The sequence below is a fragment of the Coturnix japonica genome, chromosome 30 (genome assembly GCF_054131305.1).
Source record: "Coturnix japonica strain WE chromosome 30, WE-NBRP24, whole genome shotgun sequence".
Taxonomy (NCBI): domain Eukaryota; kingdom Metazoa; phylum Chordata; class Aves; order Galliformes; family Phasianidae; genus Coturnix; species Coturnix japonica.
Window position 1 is genome coordinate 1577477 of NC_140692.1, and position 20359 is coordinate 1597835.

General features: G+C 49.2%; 2 protein-coding genes across 6 annotated transcripts; both read left to right on the forward strand.

Moving 5' to 3' along the window:
- Positions 1-2985: 2985 nt before the first annotated feature.
- On the forward strand, positions 2986-6027 carry LOC146755774 (E3 ubiquitin-protein ligase PHF7-like). Of its 5 annotated transcripts, XM_085525216.1 has the most exons (9): positions 2986-3068; positions 3396-3487; positions 3583-3684; positions 3861-3985; positions 4173-4335; positions 4432-4538; positions 4762-4875; positions 5001-5119; positions 5252-6027. In XM_085525216.1, the coding sequence occupies exons 1-9, from the start codon at positions 3017-3019 to the stop codon at positions 5968-5970; spliced, it is 1593 nt and encodes a 530-aa protein (XP_085381342.1). In that variant the 5' UTR covers positions 2986-3016; the 3' UTR covers positions 5971-6027. The 5 variants fall into 5 exon arrangements, with proteins under 5 accessions (XP_085381342.1, XP_085381340.1, XP_085381339.1 ...); XM_085525214.1 differs by having other exon boundaries at positions 4173-4538; XM_085525213.1 differs by having other exon boundaries at positions 3396-3684; positions 4173-4538.
- Positions 6028-11449: 5422 nt separating this feature from the next.
- LOC146755775 (uncharacterized) lies at positions 11450-15582 on the forward strand. Its single transcript, XM_085525239.1, has 11 exons — positions 11450-11755; positions 12083-12174; positions 12270-12371; positions 12548-12672; positions 12860-13022; positions 13119-13225; positions 13449-13562; positions 13688-13806; positions 13939-14643; positions 15190-15294; positions 15512-15582. The coding sequence occupies exons 1-11, from the start codon at positions 11704-11706 to the stop codon at positions 15580-15582; spliced, it is 1755 nt and encodes a 584-aa protein (XP_085381365.1). The 5' UTR covers positions 11450-11703.
- The last annotated feature ends 4777 nt before the right edge of the window (positions 15583-20359 follow it).

Sequence of the window (20359 nt, forward strand, 5' to 3'; positions counted from 1 at the left end):
AAATGTATGCACGGCCAAAGAGCGATGACACATACAAGGCACGACTGGGAAGCCAGAGATTGTTTCTCTGGTAGGATGGGGTTTATAGGAACCTGGTAAAGAGACGCAATCAATTGTTTGATTTGGATATCTGATGGCAACTCCCTACATTCCATTTGAGAATGTCTTTAAGTCAACTGACAATGGAGACACAAATACTCCAAAAACATCAGTTATTTTTTAGGCACTCCTGAAAACCATTCCCAAATTGCTTAATTAAAATGGAATGCACAGGTGCGTATGTTTTGCTATTCACAGGACTGTGTTTATCCAGTGTATCAGAATTCATAAAATGATTTGCCATGATTTGAGTTAGCACTACGCTGCACCCTACTCACGCCCTGGTTGCAGCCCAGGCAGAACTGATCACACGTCAATGTTTAGACACAGGTGAACAGTTAGTGCTCTAAATGAAAGCTCTCCCAGGCTTTTCTGACCACATGGCCTGTGTTTCTATAGCACCTTCTAATATTCTTTAAAATATCTGATCTATTTTTCTTCACTGTCAATGTGAACACTATCAAAGTGAACGCTACCAACTAATAGCTGCCATAGACAATGGGAGTCCTCAGCAATGCTACTGGGCATTTAGATTTGTATTTCATTCATGGATTCTTAACAGAGGCTACATCATGACAACACTACAGGTCCAACACCCATGACTAAGTACCACAATGTGAAGCACCGCAACCTGTGGATTTTTAAGCACATCTAGTAACTTACCCTAGCCAGTTCTCTGCTATCACTTTGCTGACAAGAACTAACAGAACATTCAAAACAGTGCTAGATGTCATTCCATTCAACGATAATAACACCGAAAATGTCTTAAAATTAATTAAAAGAAAAAAATAAATTAATAAAGGGGCTAGACCTAATGTGTTAGGAGCTGTATTTCAGGGAAAACAAATAAACAAATAAATAAATAAATAAATAAATGCAACAACAACAACAAAAAAAGTAGAAAATATTGTAAGAATGCTGCATCCTCTTTTCTTCCTTCGGAAACTCACCGTAATGATGGCAGAAATAATCATATAGACACGAGGTGAAGGGGTGATTCTGAGAGATCAAAACCAGCACATTCTGGTTATGTAAGCACATCTTTCTAAAAAATGATCAAAATAGGCAATTCCCAGCAATCTTAACTTACTGGGAAGAAAAAGAGAATATGGTCTTTAATCCTTTAACGACATACAGTTATGTTACCTGTGCAGCACCTATAGAGGCAAGGTCTACGTTTGCTTGTATTACACAGATTTCCATGGAACACGGTTGACCAGATCTTTCAGCATCCCAAAAACGAGTCATTGCACAGAGGCGCTGTTCCACTGGACAACAGTAAAGGGAATAACTGAGTCCAGCAGCTGCTTTACACAGCACAAGTCTCGGTCAAATCTGTCGTATCTATGTAATGCGTATCTATGCAATACTCACGTGCAGAAAATACCAAACAGAAACATAAAATTAGTAACACAGAACTTTGTATATTCAAAGCTTCAGCCCTAACTTTAACAGGTGCTCTCCACTACTGAAATTCGGTATTCCCGGCAAGGCGTTGGGAGAGAATAAAAGTCTTACAGGAAGGAAGCTCTTCCAACTCTGTCACTGGAAACTCAACACATTTCAAATCAAATAAAATCAAGAGGAGCTCTACTCCTTAAGTGGAACCAAGTAAAAACACATTATTTATAAAATATACCATTCCTTGGGTGAAACAGGTGGTGACTAGTGATGAAAAAAGAGAGTGTGCAAAGTGTCTGAATGGGCCGGGTCTTTTAGCCACTGTCTATTTTTACTAAAAGTCTAAGAAGGATATTTGACCAAATAATTTTAGAACTCACTATTTTGTTTTGTTATTACCAAAACAGGCAACTTTGTCAAGATTTCCTGATTACTTGTTCCATCTAAGAACTCTAAGTCAAGTTCTTCCCAGTCTCTCTGACCTTATAACACAGCCGCTATGTATAGAAAATGCACTCAACAGCAAAATATGAGTGTTTCTTCTCAGAAAGCTTAACTTTTCATTCACAGTGAACGTTGCTCTCCTCCTTTTCAAGAAAAGTTTGCCTTGGGCATTGCCCTTGCCCACAAGAAACACAGAAGTCATGAGCTTGCATCTCTGAAGCTTATTAACCTATCATAAATTCATAAAGATAGAAAGTGTCAACAGTGAAATCAGAATATGTCCGCTGCAAGCCCAAAGCACTGAACAAAGGGAAGCAAATGACTGGGAAACTGCACAGACCTAACTGGCTGTGTCGCAGCAATTAAGACTTTCTGAGGTCTTGCATGCGTATTGCAATGGCAATCAAATACACAACAAGTAGACTTTGCTGCTGTGTGCAGCCATAATCCTTTCAAGCATGCATGTCCACCATTTAAGCCACGCAAGGACCTGCCAAATCCATAATGAGTGAAGAAGAATGGCCTTTGACCACATGTAAAATACATGTCAGAGGTAGGTTACAGAAGAAAAGATATGTTGTTATTTTTTTAATGTGATTTTTATTAAAACATTCTGGATATGTCAGGAGGGTGCGTGAGTCACACAGTTCCTGTAGCAGCACAAACACATTTGGGCCCATCGGAGAAGAAATCAGGGAGAAGCCCAGCCCTTTAGTCTAGACACAGCCGACAGTGTCCTGCTTGGGTTCTGAGGGCCTTCACCTTCACCCCCCGGGCAGCGGCGACTCTGTCACAGTGGGTGGCAGGGAGCGGCCACTGTGACCCAGGCGCCTGCAAACAGAACAACCGTGGCCAAGCTCAGGCCCTGATTCAGTGCGACTTGGTGAGGTGCGGAGAGGGCAGGGATGAAGGGGCTGCCTGAGGCTGACAGTGGGAGGAGGGCTCCCACCCCTCAGAGGACTGAGCTGTAAACTCACCTTCATCCTGCTTCTCCCTCAGAGTTGGCAGAGGTGCGTGCGGAGGAGAAAGCCCAGCGCTGCCGGAGCTGAAACTCTGCAAGTGCTCGCTGACGATGCGCGCCACGTTCTCATGGATTCGGGACGCTCCCCGCTTGTGGGAACCTGGTGAGAGACAAGTATCCCTGTTAGCAGCAACCACGCTGCCAGGCACAGGCCTTATGATGCTCAGCCTGTGGCTAAGCGGGTAGGCAGGTGTGCTCTGGGACTCCCCAGCCACTGCAGGCAGGGCCCCTCTGCTCCTTGGCCTTGGGGGACCCGCTTGGCCTGTGGCTGCCTGCTGGGACCAATGGGCTCTCAATGCTCCGTTTCCCTGCACTGCCTTCAGCCCCATCCCTTATCCAGCAGGGCAGGCACAGTGCAGGCCCCTGGGGACAGCCCTCAGGGACACCTGGCCCTGCACCGTGCTCACTGCTTTTGCTCTCTCCTCTCCAGCATGCATGCTGTGCGGCCAGACCTATGCCGATCCGGACATCTGTGGGCCCAAGCAGCTGGAGTTTGGGATATGTGCTCATGTGTTCTGTATGGTGAGTTCCCCCGGGGCTCCCTCCTTTCGCCTTCCTCCAAGCAATGCTTCCTTCCTTTCTGTCCTCACACCATCCTGCTCTTTTCTCTTGAACAGGCATTTTCCAACGGCCTTTTCCAGCAGGCAAGAATTGTCGACAGAACGGCAGAGGTGACCCCAGAAGACGTCCAACGCGTAATCCAGGAAGCGGAGCACAAGGTGAGGACCTGACTGGAGCAGGCTGGTTTGGGCCAGGAGAGGCTCCTCAAGCTTAGCCTGGTCCTGAGGAAGCCTTCCCGGCCTGCATCCTGTGTCCTGAGCCCTGCCCAGAGGCAGGAGGTCCAGCAGCAAAGGCCCTGAGCTTGCTCCTGATGACGCTGCTCTGCTCCTTCCAGCACTGCTTCATTTGTGGCGAACTGGGGGCCCCCATCACCTGTGCAGAGACGGGCTGTGAACAGAGTTTCCATCTGTCCTGTACCCGGCAGGGTGAATGTGTCACCCAGTACTTTGGAGAGTACAGGTAAGGGCTGCCAGGCCTCACCTGAGCCTACAACCCCTGCTTTCAATACAAGCCAAGAAAGTGAGGAACCTGCTGTGACACCTCTCAGCAGCCTGCAGAGCCAGGGCCAAGGCCCAGGGCTCCTTCCTGTTCTTCTGCCCCACTTGCAGCTCTCCTCACCTTGCTTGTCCCTTCTGTCTTCCCCCAGTTCATTCTGCCAGCAGCACAGCCCTAAGCAGGCTGCGGAGGCGGCTCCAGAGCAGAATACCAACTGCATTATCTGCATGGAGCCAGTGGAGGACAAGAAGTCCTACCTCACCCTGGTGTGCCCAGCCTGCAAGCACGCCTGGTTCCACCGGGCCTGCATCCAGGTAGGAGCCCTCTCCTCAAACAGCGGGCAAGAAGCAGCGGGCTGCCAACAGCACCCGAGCCTGCTCCCACTCCCACTGACTGTGTTTCTGCTACAGGGACAGGCCATCCGTGCAGGCGTCAACTGCTTTCAGTGCCCCCTCTGCAGAGATACGGATGCCTTTCTATCCGACATGCTTGTCATGGGCATCCGAATCCCACTCAGGTTGGTGTTTTTCTTCTGGCTCTTGAGACATGAGGGCACCAGAGCTGCACCTGCCCAGGGAGTGCTCACGCAGGCAAAGCCCTAGGCTGCCCATGAACCCTGGCTGCCCTCAGTCTTACAGAGAAGCTGGAAATGGGATTGGGGTAGAAGAACAGTGCTGCTCTGGGTCAGCCTTAGTCCAGGGGCAGTGGGAGCTCATCACGTATTCTCCATTCTCTGGCAGCGGGCCAACGTGGGAGGATGACAACGCATACGCATCGCTGGGATTGAGACACGAGCGCTGCGATGCCAGTGATTGCCTTTACCCACTAGGCAGGGAGCAGGCAGAGGGAGAGGGGTGAGTTACCTCAGCAGCCCTCTGGGGCTACACATGGGATCTCAGCCTCACCACAGGCTATCGGAACGAGCATCCTTGGCTCAGCTGCCTTTGTCCTCACAGACACAACCCGTTTGTTTCTCCAGGCCCTGGGAGCTGCTCCTGTGCAGCTCTTGTGCTGCGGAAGGCACTCACCGGCGCTGCTCCTACCTGAGCAATGACGCAGATGCTTGGGAGTGCAAAGCCTGTGCTGGTGTGGGCACCGGTAAGAAGCAAATAGCCAGGCGGGGGGCAGGCAAGGCCTGACAGTGGGTGCATGGGGCAGCCTGGCCAGAGACTCTCTGGCCACAACAGGGCAAGAGGTCCATCCTGCTGACTTTCCTGCCTCTGCTTACAGCCTCCAGTGTAAACTCAGAGGTCACCGGCCCCAGCACTCTCAGCCAGCGTGGACTGCTGCCATCCCACGACTCCACAGTTCCTGAGAGCAGCAGCTCCAGCACTGCCAGCCAGGCAGCAACAGGGCCTGTTCACAGTTCCCAGGTGCCTGAGAGCGGCAGCCAGTCCAGCCAGCCCGGGACAGCCCAAATGGATGAAGACATCCATAATCATCCCCGAGGTTGCCATGGGAGCAGCCATGCTGACAGATGCCCCACAACATCATCCAGGCAGAGGGCATCACGGTCCTCAAGGGCTTCCCTGGCAGTTGGCAGCTGCAGGTCCAGACTGGGTGAGCGGACTCGGACACGAAGCCGCACTCCAATACAATCTCAGGTCCTGGATTCCCACAGCCATCCCCGGAGGCTCTCCCGGAGGAGCCAGGCACCAGCTGCAAGGGCTGAGAGTGGCTCCCAACACTACACCAGAAGGGGAGCACTGCGGCCATCAGGGGATTCCCCAGCGGCTGGTCGCAGAAGACAGACCAGGCAGCAGGCCCAGACACGAAGCCGCTCCCCTGTGGAACGTCGGCCTGCAGAATCCCGGGGCCAGCTCCATAGACACCACAGGAGCCAGTCCAGGCGACGAGGGCCAGCCCAGGTGCAAAGCCGCACCTGGGGACGTCAGGCTGAGAATGCCCACAGCCAACCCCAAAGATGCCGCAGAAGTAGGCGAACGTGACCAACACATGTTAGCTCTGGTCCTCAGAGGCCAGCACAATAAAAACTGAAGATCTTATACACATTTCTCAGTGAGGTTCTTGTACGCTTTTCACAAGGTAGCATGTGCCTGGGGCTGGAAGCACAGGGTTGTGTTCTCCCAGGCACCTATCCCCCCATACCTTCCTTCCCATCCCTGGGTCTAGGCAGTGCTGGGTTCCAGCCCCAGCTCCACTGGGGCTCAGTATCTCCAGTGCCCACAGGTCAAGGCCGTGATAGAAGGGGCAGCTCTGTTCTGGTGGTGCTTCTGGCCTTGGGGCTGTCACTGCATTCATGGCATGAAAGTTGCCTCCCACACCACCCCACCAGCCAGCTGTGGGCTTGGCCAGTGCCTGCCTGTACTCTACTCATGCAATGGCATTGCTGCAATGGCAGCAGGTCTGAGTGGTGGTTCTGCTTTGGGGATGCTACAGTGTGTCGAGTGCCTGAACCACTAAGTTCTGTACCAAAGTCATTTTTATGCTTCCCATATGAGTCCTTTAGGCTTGCTTCAGGTACACCCGGGCTCCGTCTCCAGGCAGAGGAGCCAGTTTATTCTCAGCCTTTTGGCAGAGAGGAGGTGTTGCAGCCTCTGATGATCTTCGTGGCCCTCTTCCAATGTCCTTGTGATGGATGCCCCGGAACTGGGTGCAGTATACCCACAAGAGCGGAGTAGAGGAGCAGAATCCTCTACTACTCTGTTGTTCCTGTATGAACACTACAGCTGATAACACTTCTTGTATATACAATGGCCACCCATCACCTTCTTGATGCAGCTGTCTGCAGAAATATCCCATGGGCCTGAAATATCTTCCATGAGCCAGTGTGTTCTTTTAGCACGTCCAGAACAGGGTGACACCTTCCGTGCACGTGTCAGTCAAAAGGCTTTTCGAGATTTGAAACGTTAGAGCTGCTTTCAATTGAATAAAGGCAGTTTGCCGTTCTAGGTTCCATTCCAAGAATTCTCCTTCTCCTTTATCGGCTTAAGCTCACAAAGGTTTAATGCTCAGTCCGTAACTTGTTATTCTTCATCTACACCATCCTGCTACACCTATCTTAAGAAAGCGTGCCATTCCTGTTTTGAGTTTGGCTCTGTTGGTTGATGCATTGCCTCCTTTCTCTCAGTCCCCAGGTTTTGGTTTCCTTGAGTGATGATACAACATACATACATCACAGGCTGGGATTTCTTCTTTGGTGAAGAAGAATTGTTTTGGGCTGCATATAATACACGTAATGTATCCAGTGTACTCAACCAACAGATTCTTTATGTTTTCATTGAAATACCTTCAAAAGAGAGAGCAACAAAAGATATAATAATAGTGGGAGACAATAACCTGTTCCTTGTGAAACTAATGCATCGGTCTACTTTGATGGAAGTGGTTACTTGTGTCTGTCTATGACGAAGTGATGGCATTGATTGACGAAGGGAAGGCGACCGATGTAATTTACCTGGACTTGAGCAAGGCCTTTAACACGGTTCCCTCACTGAATCCTCATCTCCAATTTGGAGGGATGTGGATTTGATGGGAGAATCACTTGATGGATAAGAAAGTGGTTGAAAGGCTGCAGACAGAGGGTGGTGATCAATGGCTCTATGTCCAGGTGGGGGCCAGTAACAAGTTGCATCCCCCAGGGATCTGTCCTGAGACCGGTTTTCTTTAACATCTCTATCAATGACATCTACGATGGAATGGAGTGCGCTCACAGCAAGTTTGCTGATGACACCAAGCTGAGCGATGTGGTGGACATGGAGGAAGGAAGGGATGCCATTCAGAGGGACCTTGACAGGCTTGAAAGGTGGGCCCGGGTAAACCTAATGAGGTTCTACATGGCAAAGTGCAAAGTTCTCCACTTGGGCTGGAAGAACCCCAGACACCTGTAAAGACTGGGGGGAGCAGTCCTTGAGAGCAGCTCGGCAGAGAAAGACCTGGGGGTCCTGATAGATGAGAAAATTAACATGAGTCAGCAGTGTGCTCTTGCAGTTTGGAAAGCAAATGGGATCCTAGGCTCCATCAGGAGAGGGGTGGCCAGCAGGGATAGGGAGGTGATTGTCCCTCTCTACTCTGCTCTTGTGAGGCCCCATCTGCAATACTGTGTCCAGGTATGGAGCTCTCAGTACAAGAAAGACATAGAGCTGTTGGAGAGGGTCCAGAGGAGGGCCATGAGGATGGTCAGGGGGCTGGAGCACCTGTCCTATGAGGACAGGCTGAGGGAGCTGGGCTTGTTCAGCCTGGAGAAAAGAAGACTGCAGGGTGACCTCACTGCAGCCTTTCAGTACCTGAAGGGTACCTATAAACAGGGAGGGAGAAAACTCTTTGAAAGGACTGATAATAGTAGGACAAGGGGAAATGGTTTTAAGTGGAAAAAGGGAAGATTTAGGTTGGATGTTAGGGGTAAGTTCTTTACTAGGAGAGTGGTGAGGTCCTGGAAAAGGCTTCCCAGGGATGTTGTGGATGACCCGTCGGTGGAGGTGTTCAAGGCCAGGTTGGATGGGGCCTTGGGCAACCTAATCTAGTAAACATGGAAGATTGGTGGCCCTGCCGGGCAGGGGTGTTGGAGTTTCATGATCCTTGAAGTCCCTTCCAACCCGGGTCATTCTGTGATTCTATTACAGTTCTTAGGGAGGTCTCAAGGAGTTGTTGGTCAGAGATCTTTGATGAGATTTTACTCTCTCTGTGGATCATTCTTGAAAATAGATCCAAATGTATGCACGGCCAAAGAGCGATGACACATACAAGGCACGACTGGGAAGCCAGAGATTGTTTCTCTGGTAGGATGGGGCTTATAGGAACCTGGTAAAGAGACGCAATCAATTGTTTGATTTGGATATCTGATGGCAACTCCCTACATTCCATTTGAGAATGTCTTTAAGTCAACTGACAATGGAGACACAAATACTCCAAAAACATCAGTTATTTTTTAGGCACTCCTGAAAACCATTCCCAAATTGCTTAATTAAAATGGAATGCACAGGTGCGTATGTTTTGCTATTCACAGGACTGTGTTTATCCAGTGTATCAGAATTCATAAAATGATTTGCCATGATTTGAGTTAGCACTACGCTGCACCCTACTCACGCCCTGGTTGCAGCCCAGGCAGAACTGATCACACGTCAATGTTTAGACACAGGTGAACAGTTAGTGCTCTAAATGAAAGCTCTCCCAGGCTTTTCTGACCACATGGCCTGTGTTTCTATAGCACCTTCTAATATTCTTTAAAATATCTGATCTATTTTTCTTCACTGTCAATGTGAACACTATCAAAGTGAACGCTACCAACTAATAGCTGCCATAGACAATGGGAGTCCTCAGCAATGCTACTGGGCATTTAGATTTGTATTTCATTCATGGATTCTTAACAGAGGCTACATCATGACAACACTACAGGTCCAACACCCATGACTAAGTACCACAATGTGAAGCACCGCAACCTGTGGATTTTTAAGCACATCTAGTAACTTACCCTAGCCAGTTCTCTGCTATCACTTTGCTGACAAGAACTAACAGAACATTCAAAACAGTGCTAGATGTCATTCCATTCAACGATAATAACACCGAAAATGTCTTAAAATTAATTAAAAGAAAAAAATAAATTAATAAAGGGGCTAGACCTAATGTGTTAGGAGCTGTATTTCAGGGAAAACAAACAAACAAATAAATAAATAAATAAATAAATGCAACAACAACAACAAAAAAAGTAGAAAATATTGTAAGAATGCTGCATCCTCTTTTCTTCCTTCGGAAACTCACCGTAATGATGGCAGAAATAATCATATAGACACGAGGTGAAGGGGTGATTCTGAGAGATCAAAACCAGCACATTCTGGTTATGTAAGCACATCTTTCTAAAAAATGATCAAAATAGGCAATTCCCAGCAATCTTAACTTACTGGGAAGAAAAAGAGAATATGGTCTTTAATCCTTTAACGACATACAGTTATGTTACCTGTGCAGCACCTATAGAGGCAAGGTCTACGTTTGCTTGTATTACACAGATTTCCATGGAACACGGTTGACCAGATCTTTCAGCATCCCAAAAACGAGTCATTGCACAGAGGCGCTGTTCCACTGGACAACAGTAAAGGGAATAACTGAGTCCAGCAGCTGCTTTACACAGCACAAGTCTCGGTCAAATCTGTCGTATCTATGTAATGCGTATCTACGCAATACTCACGTGCAGAAAATACCAAACAGAAACATAAAATTAGTAACACAGAACTTTGTATATTCAAAGCTTCAGCCCTAACTTTAACAGGTGCTCTCCACTACTGAAATTCGGTATTCCCGGCAAGGCGTTGGGAGAGAATAAAAGTCTTACAGGAAGGAAGCTCTTCCAACTCTGTCACTGGAAACTCAACACATTTCAAATCAAATAAAATCAAGAGGAGCTCTACTCCTTAAGTGGAACCAAGTAAAAACACATTATTTATAAAATATACCATTCCTTGGGTGAAACAGGTGGTGACTAGTGATGAAAAAAGAGAGTGTGCAAAGTGTCTGAATGGGCCGGGTCTTTTAGCCACTGTCTATTTTTACTAAAAGTCTAAGAAGGATATTTGACCAAATAATTTTAGAACTCACTATTTTGTTTTGTTATTACCAAAACAGGCAACTTTGTCAAGATTTCCTGATTACTTGTTCCATCTAAGAACTCTAAGTCAAGTTCTTCCCAGTCTCTCTGACCTTATAACACAGCCGCTATGTATAGAAAATGCACTCAACAGCAAAATATGAGTGTTTCTTCTCAGAAAGCTTAACTTTTCATTCACAGTGAACGTTGCTCTCCTCCTTTTCAAGAAAAGTTTGCCTTGGGCATTGCCCTTGCCCACAAGAAACACAGAAGTCATGAGCTTGCATCTCTGAAGCTTATTAACCTATCATAAATTCATAAAGATAGAAAGTGTCAACAGTGAAATCAGAATATGTCCGCTGCAAGCCCAAAGCACTGAACAAAGGGAAGCAAATGACTGGGAAACTGCACAGACCTAACTGGCTGTGTCGCAGCAATTAAGACTTTCTGAGGTCTTGCATGCGTATTGCAATGGCAATCAAATACACAACAAGTAGACTTTGCTGCTGTGTGCAGCCATAATCCTTTCAAGCATGCATGTCCACCATTTAAGCCACGCAAGGACCTGCCAAATCCATAATGAGTGAAGAAGAATGGCCTTTGACCACATGTAAAATACATGTCAGAGGTAGGTTACAGAAGAAAAGATATGTTGTTATTTTTTTAATGTGATTTTTATTAAAACATTCTGGATATGTCAGGAGGGTGCGTGAGTCACACAGTTCCTGTAGCAGCACAAACACATTTGGGCCCATCGGAGAAGAAATCAGGGAGAAGCCCAGCCCTTTAGTCTAGACACAGCCGACAGTGTCCTGCTTGGGTTCTGAGGGCCTTCACCTTCACCCCCCGGGCAGCGGCGACTCTGTCACAGTGGGTGGCAGGAAGCGGCCACTGTGACCCAGGCGCCTGCAAACAGAACAACCGTGGCCAAGCTCAGGCCCTGATTCAGTGCGACTTGGTGAGGTGCGGAGAGGGCAGGGACGAAGGGGCTGCCTGAGGCTGACAGTGGGAGGAGGGCTCCCACCCCTCAGAGGACTGAGCTGTAAACTCACCTTCATCCTGCTTCTCCCTCAGAGTTGGCAGAGGTGCGTGCGGAGGAGAAAGCCCAGCGCTGCCGGAGCTGAAACTCTGCAAGTGCTCGCTGACGATGCGCGCCACGTTCTCATGGATTCGGGACGCTCCCCGCTTGTGGGAACCTGGTGAGAGACAAGTATCCCTGTTAGCAGCAACCACGCTGCCAGGCACAGGCCTTATGATGCTCAGCCTGTGGCTAAGCGGGTAGGCAGGTGTGCTCTGGGACTCCCCAGCCACTGCAGGCAGGGCCCCTCTGCTCCTTGGCCTTGGGGGACCCGCTTGGCCTGTGGCTGCCTGCTGGGACCAATGGGCTCTCAATGCTCCGTTTCCCTGCACTGCCTTCAGCCCCATCCCTTATCCAGCAGGGCAGGCACAGTTCAGGCCCCTGGGGACAGCCCTCAGGGACACCTGGCCCTGCACCGTGCTCACTGCTTTTGCTCTCTCCTCTCCAGCATGCATGCTGTGCGGCCAGACCTATGCCGATCCAGACATCTGTGGGCCCAAGCAGCTGGAGTTTGGGATATGTGCTCATGTGTTCTGTATGGTGAGTTCCCCCGGGGCTCCCTCCTTTCGCCTTCCTCCAAGCAATGCTTCCTTCCTTTCTGTCCTCACACCATCCTGCTCTTTTCTCTTGAACAGGCATTTTCCAACGGCCTTTTCCAGCAGGCAAGAATTGTCGACAGAACGGCAGAGGTGACCCCAGAAGACGTCCAACGCGTAATCCAGGAAGCGGAGCACAAGGTGAGGACCTGACTGGAGCAGGCTGGTTTGGGCCAGGAGAGGCTCCTCAAGCTCAGCCTGGTCCTGAGGAAGCCTTCCCGGCCTGCATCCTGTGTCCTGAGCCCTGCCCAGAGGCAGGAGGTCCAGCAGCAAAGGCCCTGAGCTTGCTCCTGATGACGCTGCTCTGCTCCTTCCAGCACTGCTTCATTTGTGGCGAACTGGGGGCCCCCATCACCTGTGCAGAGACGGGCTGTGAACAGAGTTTCCATCTGTCCTGTACCCGGCAGGGTGAATGTGTCACCCAGTACTTTGGAGAGTACAGGTAAGGGCTGCCAGGCCTCACCTGAGCCTACAACCCCTGCTTTCAATACAAGCCAAGAAAGTGAGGAACCTGCTGTGACACCTCTCAGCAGCCTGCAGAGCCAGGGCCAAGGCCCAGGGCTCCTTCCTGTTCTTCTGCCCCACTTGCAGCTCTCCTCACCTTGCTTGTCCCTTCTGTCTTCCCCCAGTTCATTCTGCCAGCAGCACAGCCCTAAGCAGGCTGCGGAGGCGGCTCCAGAGCAGAATACCAACTGCATTATCTGCATGGAGCCAGTGGAGGACAAGAAGTCCTACCTCACCCTGGTGTGCCCAGCCTGCAAGCACGCCTGGTTCCACCGGGCCTGCATCCAGGTAGGAGCCCTCTCCTCAAACAGCGGGCAAGAAGCAGCGGGCTGCCAACAGCACCCGAGCCTGCTCCCACTCCCACTGACTGTGTTTCTGCTACAGGGACAGGCCATCCGTGCAGGCGTCAACTGCTTTCAGTGCCCCCTCTGCAGAGATACGGATGCCTTTCTATCCGACATGCTTGTCATGGGCATCCGAATCCCACTCAGGTTGGTGTTTTTCTTCTGGCTCTTGAGACATGAGGGCACCAGAGCTGCACCTGCCCAGGGAGTGCTCACGCAGGCAAAGCCCTAGGCTGCCCATGAACCCTGGCTGCCCTCAGTCTTACAGAGAAGCTGGAAATGGGATTGGGGTAGAAGAACAGTGCTGCTCTGGGTCAGCCTTAGTCCAGGGGCAGTGGGAGCTCATCACGTATTCTCCATTCTCTGGCAGCGGGCCAACGTGGGAGGATGACAACACATACGCATCGCTGGGATTGAGACACGAGCGCTGCGATGCCAGTGATTGCCTTTACCCACTAGGCAGGGAGCAGGCAGAGGGAGAGGGGTGAGTTACCTCAGCAGCCCTCTGGGGCTACACATGGGATCTCAGCCTCACCACAGGCTATCGGAACGAGCATCCTTGGCTCAGCTGCCTTTGTCCTCACAGACACAACCCGTTTGTTTCTCCAGGCCCTGGGAGCTGCTCCTGTGCAGCTCTTGTGCTGCGGAAGGCACTCACCGGCGCTGCTCCTACCTGAGCAATGACGCAGATGCTTGGGAGTGCAAAGCCTGTGCTGGTGTGGGCACCGGTAAGAAGCAAATAGCCAGGCGGGGGGCAGGCAAGGCCTGACAGTGGGTGCATGGGGCAGCCTGGCCAGAGACTCTCTGGCCACAACAGGGCAAGAGGTCCATCCTGCTGACTTTCCTGCCTCTGCTTACAGCCTCCAGTGTAAACTCAGAGGTCACCGGCCCCAGCACTCTCAGCCAGCGTGGACTGCTGCCATCCCACGACTCCACAGTTCCTGAGAGCAGCAGCTCCAGCACTGCCAGCCAGGCAGCAACAGGGCCTGTTCACAGTTCCCAGGTGCCTGAGAGCGGCAGCCAGTCCAGCCAGCCCGGGACAGCCCAAATGGATGAAGACATCCATAATCATCCCCGAGGTTGCCATGGGAGCAGCCATGCTGACAGATGCCCCACAACATCATCCAGGCAGAGGGCATCACGGTCCTCAAGGGCTTCCCTGGCAGTTGGCAGCTGCAGGTCCAGACTGGGTGAGCGGACTCGGACACGAAGCCGCACTCCAATACAATCTCAGGTCCTGGATTCCCACAGCCATCCCCGGAGGCTCTCCCGGAGGAGCCAGGCACCAGCTGCAAGGGCTGAGAGTGGCTCCCAACACTACACCAGAAGGGGAGCACTGCGGCCATCAGGGGATTCCCCAGCGGCTGGTCGCAGAAGACAGACCAGGCAGCAGGCCCAGACACGAAGCCGCTCCCCTGTGGAACGTCGGCCTGCAGAATCCCGGGGCCAGCTCCATAGACACCAAAGGAGCCAGTCCAGGCGACGAGGGCCAGCCCAGGTGCAAAGCCGCACCTGGGGACGTCAGGCTGAGAATGCCCACAGCCAACCCCAAAGATGCCGCAGAAGTAGGCGAACGTGACCAACACATGTTAGCTCTGGTCCTCAGAGGCCAGCACAATAAAAACTGAAGATCTTATACACATTTCTCAGTGAGGTTCTTGTACGCTTTTCACAAGGTAGCATGTGCCTGGGGCTGGAAGCACAGGGTTGTGTTCTCCCAGGCACCTATCCCCCCATACCTTCCTTCCCATCCCTGGGTCTAGGCAGTGCTGGGTTCCAGCCCCAGCTCCACTGGGGCTCAGTATCTCCAGTGCCCACAGGTCAAGGCCGTGATAGAAGGGGCAGCTCTGTTCTGGTGGTGCTTCTGGCCTTGGGGCTGTCACTGCATTCATGGCATGAAAGTTGCCTCCCACACCACCCCACCAGCCAGCTGTGGGCTTGGCCAGTGCCTGCCTGTACTCTACTCATGCAATGGCATTGCTGCAATGGCAGCAGGTCTGAGTGGTGGTTCTGCTTTGGGGATGCTACAGTGTGTCGAGTGCCTGAACCACTAAGTTCTGTACCAAAGTCATTTTTATGCTTCCCATATGAGTCCTTTAGGCTTGCTTCAGGTACACCCGGGCTCCGTCTCCAGGCAGAGGAGCCAGTTTATTCTCAGCCTTTTGGCAGAGAGGAGGTGTTGCAGCCTCTGATGATCTTCGTGGCCCTCTTCCAATGTCCTTGTGATGGATGCCCCGGAACTGGGTGCAGTATACCCACAAGAGCGGAGTAGAGGAGCAGAATCCTCTACTACTCTGTTGTTCCTGTATGAACACTACAGCTGATAACACTTCTTGTATATACAATGGCCACCCATCACCTTCTTGATGCAGCTGTCTGCAGAAATATCCCATGGGCCTGAAATATCTTCCATGAGCCAGTGTGTTCTTTTAGCACGTCCAGAACAGGGTGACACCTTCCGTGCACGTGTCAGTCAAAAGGCTTTTCGAGATTTGAAACGTTAGAGCTGCTTTCAATTGAATAAAGGCAGTTTGCCGTTCTAGGTTCCATTCCAAGAATTCTCCTTCTCCTTTATCGGCTTAAGCTCACAAAGGTTTAATGCTCAGTCCGTAACTTGTTATTCTTCATCTACACCATCCTGCTACACCTATCTTAAGAAAGCGTGCCATTCCTGTTTTGAGTTTGGCTCTGTTGGTTGATGCATTGCCTCCTTTCTCTCAGTCCCCAGGTTTTGGTTTCCTTGAGTGATGATACAACATACATACATCACAGGCTGGGATTTCTTCTTTGGTGAAGAAGAATTGTTTTGGGCTGCATATAATACACGTAATGTATCCAGTGTACTCAACCAACAGATTCTTTATGTTTTCATTGAAATACCTTCAAAAGAGAGAGCAACAAAAGATATAATAATAGTGGGAGACAATAACCTGTTCCTTGTGAAACTAATGCATCGGTCTACTTTGATGGAAGTGGTTACTTGTGTCTGTCTATGACGAAGTGATGGCATTGATTGACGAAGGGAAGGCGACCGATGTAATTTACCTGGACTTGAGCAAGGCCTTTAACACGGTTCCCTCACTGAATCCTCATCTCCAATTTGGAGGGATGTGGATTTGATGGGAGAATCACTTGATGGATAAGAAAGTGGTTGAAAGGCTGCAGACAGAGGGTGGTGATCAATGGCTCTATGTCCAGGTGGGGGCCAGTAACAAGTTGCATCCCCCAGGGATCTGTCCTGAGACCGGTTTTCTTTAACATCTCTATCAATGACATCTACGATGGAATGGAGTGCGCTCACAGCAAGTTTGCTGATGACACCAAGCTGAGCGATGTGGTGGACATGGAGGAAGGAAGGGATGCCATTCAGAGGGACCTTGACAGGCTTGAAAGGTGGGCCCGGGTAAACCTAATGAGGTTCTACATGGCAAAGTGCAAAGTTCTCCACTTGGGCTGGAAGAACCCCAGACACCTGTAAAGACTGGGGGGAGCAGTCCTTGAGAGCAGCTCGGCAGAGAAAGACCTGGGGGTCCTGATAGATGAGAAAATTAACATGAGTCAGCAGTGTGCTCTTGCAGTTTGGAAAGCAAATGGGATCCTAGGCTCCATCAGGAGAGGGGTGGCCAGCAGGGATAGGGAGGTGATTGTCCCTCTCTACTCTGCTCTTGTGAGGCCCCATCTGCAATACTGTGTCCAGGTATGGAGCTCTCAGTACAAGAAAGACATAGAGCTGTTGGAGAGGGTCCAGAGGAGGGCCATGAGGATGGTCAGGGGGCTGGAGCACCTGTCCTATGAGGACAGGCTGAGGGAGCTGGGCTTGTTCAGCCTGGAGAAAAGAAGACTGCAGGGTGACCTCACTGCAGCCTTTCAGTACCTGAAGGGTACCTATAAACAGGGAGGGAGAAAACTCTTTGAAAGGACTGATAATAGTAGGACAAGGGGAAATGGTTTTAAGTGGAAAAAGGGAAGATTTAGGTTGGATGTTAGGGGTAAGTTCTTTACTAGGAGAGTGGTGAGGTCCTGGAAAAGGCTTCCCAGGGATGTTGTGGATGACCCGTCGGTGGAGGTGTTCAAGGCCAGGTTGGATGGGGCCTTGGGCAACCTAATCTAGTAAACATGGAAGATTGGTGGCCCTGCCGGGCAGGGGTGTTGGAGTTTCATGATCCTTGAAGTCCCTTCCAACCCGGGTCATTCTGTGATTCTATTACAGTTCTTAGGGAGGTCTCAAGGAGTTGTTGGTCAGAGATCTTTGATGAGATTTTACTCTCTCTGTGGATCATTCTTGAAAATAGATCCAAATGTATGCACGGCCAAAGAGCGATGACACATACAAGGCACGACTGGGAAGCCAGAGATTGTTTCTCTGGTAGGATGGGGCTTATAGGAACCTGGTAAAGAGACGCAATCAATTGTTTGATTTGGATATCTGATGGCAACTCCCTACATTCCATTTGAGAATGTCTTTAAGTCAACTGACAATGGAGACACAAATACTCCAAAAACATCAGTTATTTTTTAGGCACTCCTGAAAACCATTCCCAAATTGCTTAATTAAAATGGAATGCACAGGTGCGTATGTTTTGCTATTCACAGGACTGTGTTTATCCAGTGTATCAGAATTCATAAAATGATTTGCCATGATTTGAGTTAGCACTACGCTGCACCCTACTCACGCCCTGGTTGCAGCCCAGGCAGAACTGATCACACGTCAATGTTTAGACACAGGTGAACAGTTAGTGCTCTAAATGAAAGCTCTCCCAGGCTTTTCTGACCACATGGCCTGTGTTTCTATAGCACCTTCTAATATTCTTTAAAATATCTGATCTATTTTTCTTCACTGTCAATGTGAACACTATCAAAGTGAACGCTACCAACTAATAGCTGCCATAGACAATGGGAGTCCTCAGCAATGCTACTGGGCATTTAGATTTGTATTTCATTCATGGATTCTTAACAGAGGCTACATCATGACAACACTACAGGTCCAACACCCATGACTAAGTACCACAATGTGAAGCACCGCAACCTGTGGATTTTTAAGCACATCTAGTAACTTACCCTAGCCAGTTCTCTGCTATCACTTTGCTGACAAGAACTAACAGAACATTCAAAACAGTGCTAGATGTCATTCCATTCAACGATAATAACACCGAAAATGTCTTAAAATTAATTAAAAGAAAAAAATAAATTAATAAAGGGGCTAGACCTAATGTGTTAGGAGCTGTATTTCAGGGAAAACAAACAAACAAATAAATAAATAAATAAATAAATGCAACAACAACAACAAAAAAAGTAGAAAATATTGTAAGAATGCTGCATCCTCTTTTCTTCCTTCGGAAACTCACCGTAATGATGGCAGAAATAATCATATAGACACGAGGTGAAGGGGTGATTCTGAGAGATCAAAACCAGCACATTCTGGTTATGTAAGCACATCTTTCTAAAAAATGATCAAAATAGGCAATTCCCAGCAATCTTAACTTACTGGGAAGAAAAAGAGAATATGGTCTTTAATCCTTTAACGACATACAGTTATGTTACCTGTGCAGCACCTATAGAGGCAAGGTCTACGTTTGCTTGTATTACACAGATTTCCATGGAACACGGTTGACCAGATCTTTCAGCATCCCAAAAACGAGTCATTGCACAGAGGCGCTGTTCCACTGGACAACAGTAAAGGGAATAACTGAGTCCAGCAGCTGCTTTACACAGCACAAGTCTCGGTCAAATCTGTCGTATCTATGTAATGCGTATCTACGCAATACTCACGTGCAGAAAATACCAAACAGAAACATAAAATTAGTAACACAGAACTTTGTATATTCAAAGCTTCAGCCCTAACTTTAACAGGTGCTCTCCACTACTGAAATTCGGTATTCCCGGCAAGGCGTTGGGAGAGAATAAAAGTCTTACAGGAAGGAAGCTCTTCCAACTCTGTCACTGGAAACTCAACACATTTCAAATCAAATAAAATCAAGAGGAGCTCTACTCCTTAAGTGGAACCAAGTAAAAACACATTATTTATAAAATATACCATTCCTTGGGTGAAACAGGTGGTGACTAGTGATGAAAAAAGAGAGTGTGCAAAGTGTCTGAATGGGCCGGGTCTTTTAGCCACTGTCTATTTTTACTAAAAGTCTAAGAAGGATATTTGACCAAATAATTTTAGAACTCACTATTTTGTTTTGTTATTACCAAAACAGGCAACTTTGTCAAGATTTCCTGATTACTTGTTCCATCTAAGAACTCTAAGTCAAGTTCTTCCCAGTCTCTCTGACCTTATAACACAGCCGCTATGTATAGAAAATGCACTCAACAGCAAAATATGAGTGTTTCTTCTCAGAAAGCTTAACTTTTCATTCACAGTGAACGTTGCTCTCCTCCTTTTCAAGAAAAGTTTGCCTTGGGCATTGCCCTTGCCCACAAGAAACACAGAAGTCATGAGCTTGCATCTCTGAAGCTTATTAACCTATCATAAATTCATAAAGATAGAAAGTGTCAACAGTGAAATCAGAATATGTCCGCTGCAAGCCCAAAGCACTGAACAAAGGGAAGCAAATGACTGGGAAACTGCACAGACCTAACTGGCTGTGTCGCAGCAATTAAGACTTTCTGAGGTCTTGCATGCGTATTGCAATGGCAATCAAATACACAACAAGTAGACTTTGCTGCTGTGTGCAGCCATAATCCTTTCAAGCATGCGTGTCCACCATTTAAGCCACGCAAGGACCTGCCAAATCCATAATGAGTGAAGAAGAATGGCCTTTGACCACATGTAAAATACATGTCAGAGGTAGGTTACAGAAGAAAAGATATGTTGTTATTTTTTTAATGTGATTTTTATTAAAACATTCTGGATATGTCAGGAGGGTGCGTGAGTCACACAGTTCCTGTAGCAGCACAAACACATTTGGGCCCATCGGAGAAGAAATCAGGGAGAAGCCCAGCCCTTTAGTCTAGACACAGCCGACAGTGTCCTGCTTGGGTTCTGAGGGCCTTCACCTTCACCCCCCGGGCAGCGGCGACTCTGTCACAGTGGGTGGCAGGGAGCGGCCACTGTGACCCAGGCGCCTGCAAACAGAACAACCGTGGCCAAGCTCAGGCCCTGATTCAGTGCGACTTGGTGAGGTGCGGAGAGGGCAGGGACGAAGGGGCTGCCTGAGGCTGACAGTGGGAGGAGGGCTCCCACCCCTCAGAGGACTGAGCTGTAAACTCACCTTCATCCTGCTTCTCCCTCAGAGTTGGCAGAGGTGCGTGCGGAGGAGAAAGCCCAGCGCTGCC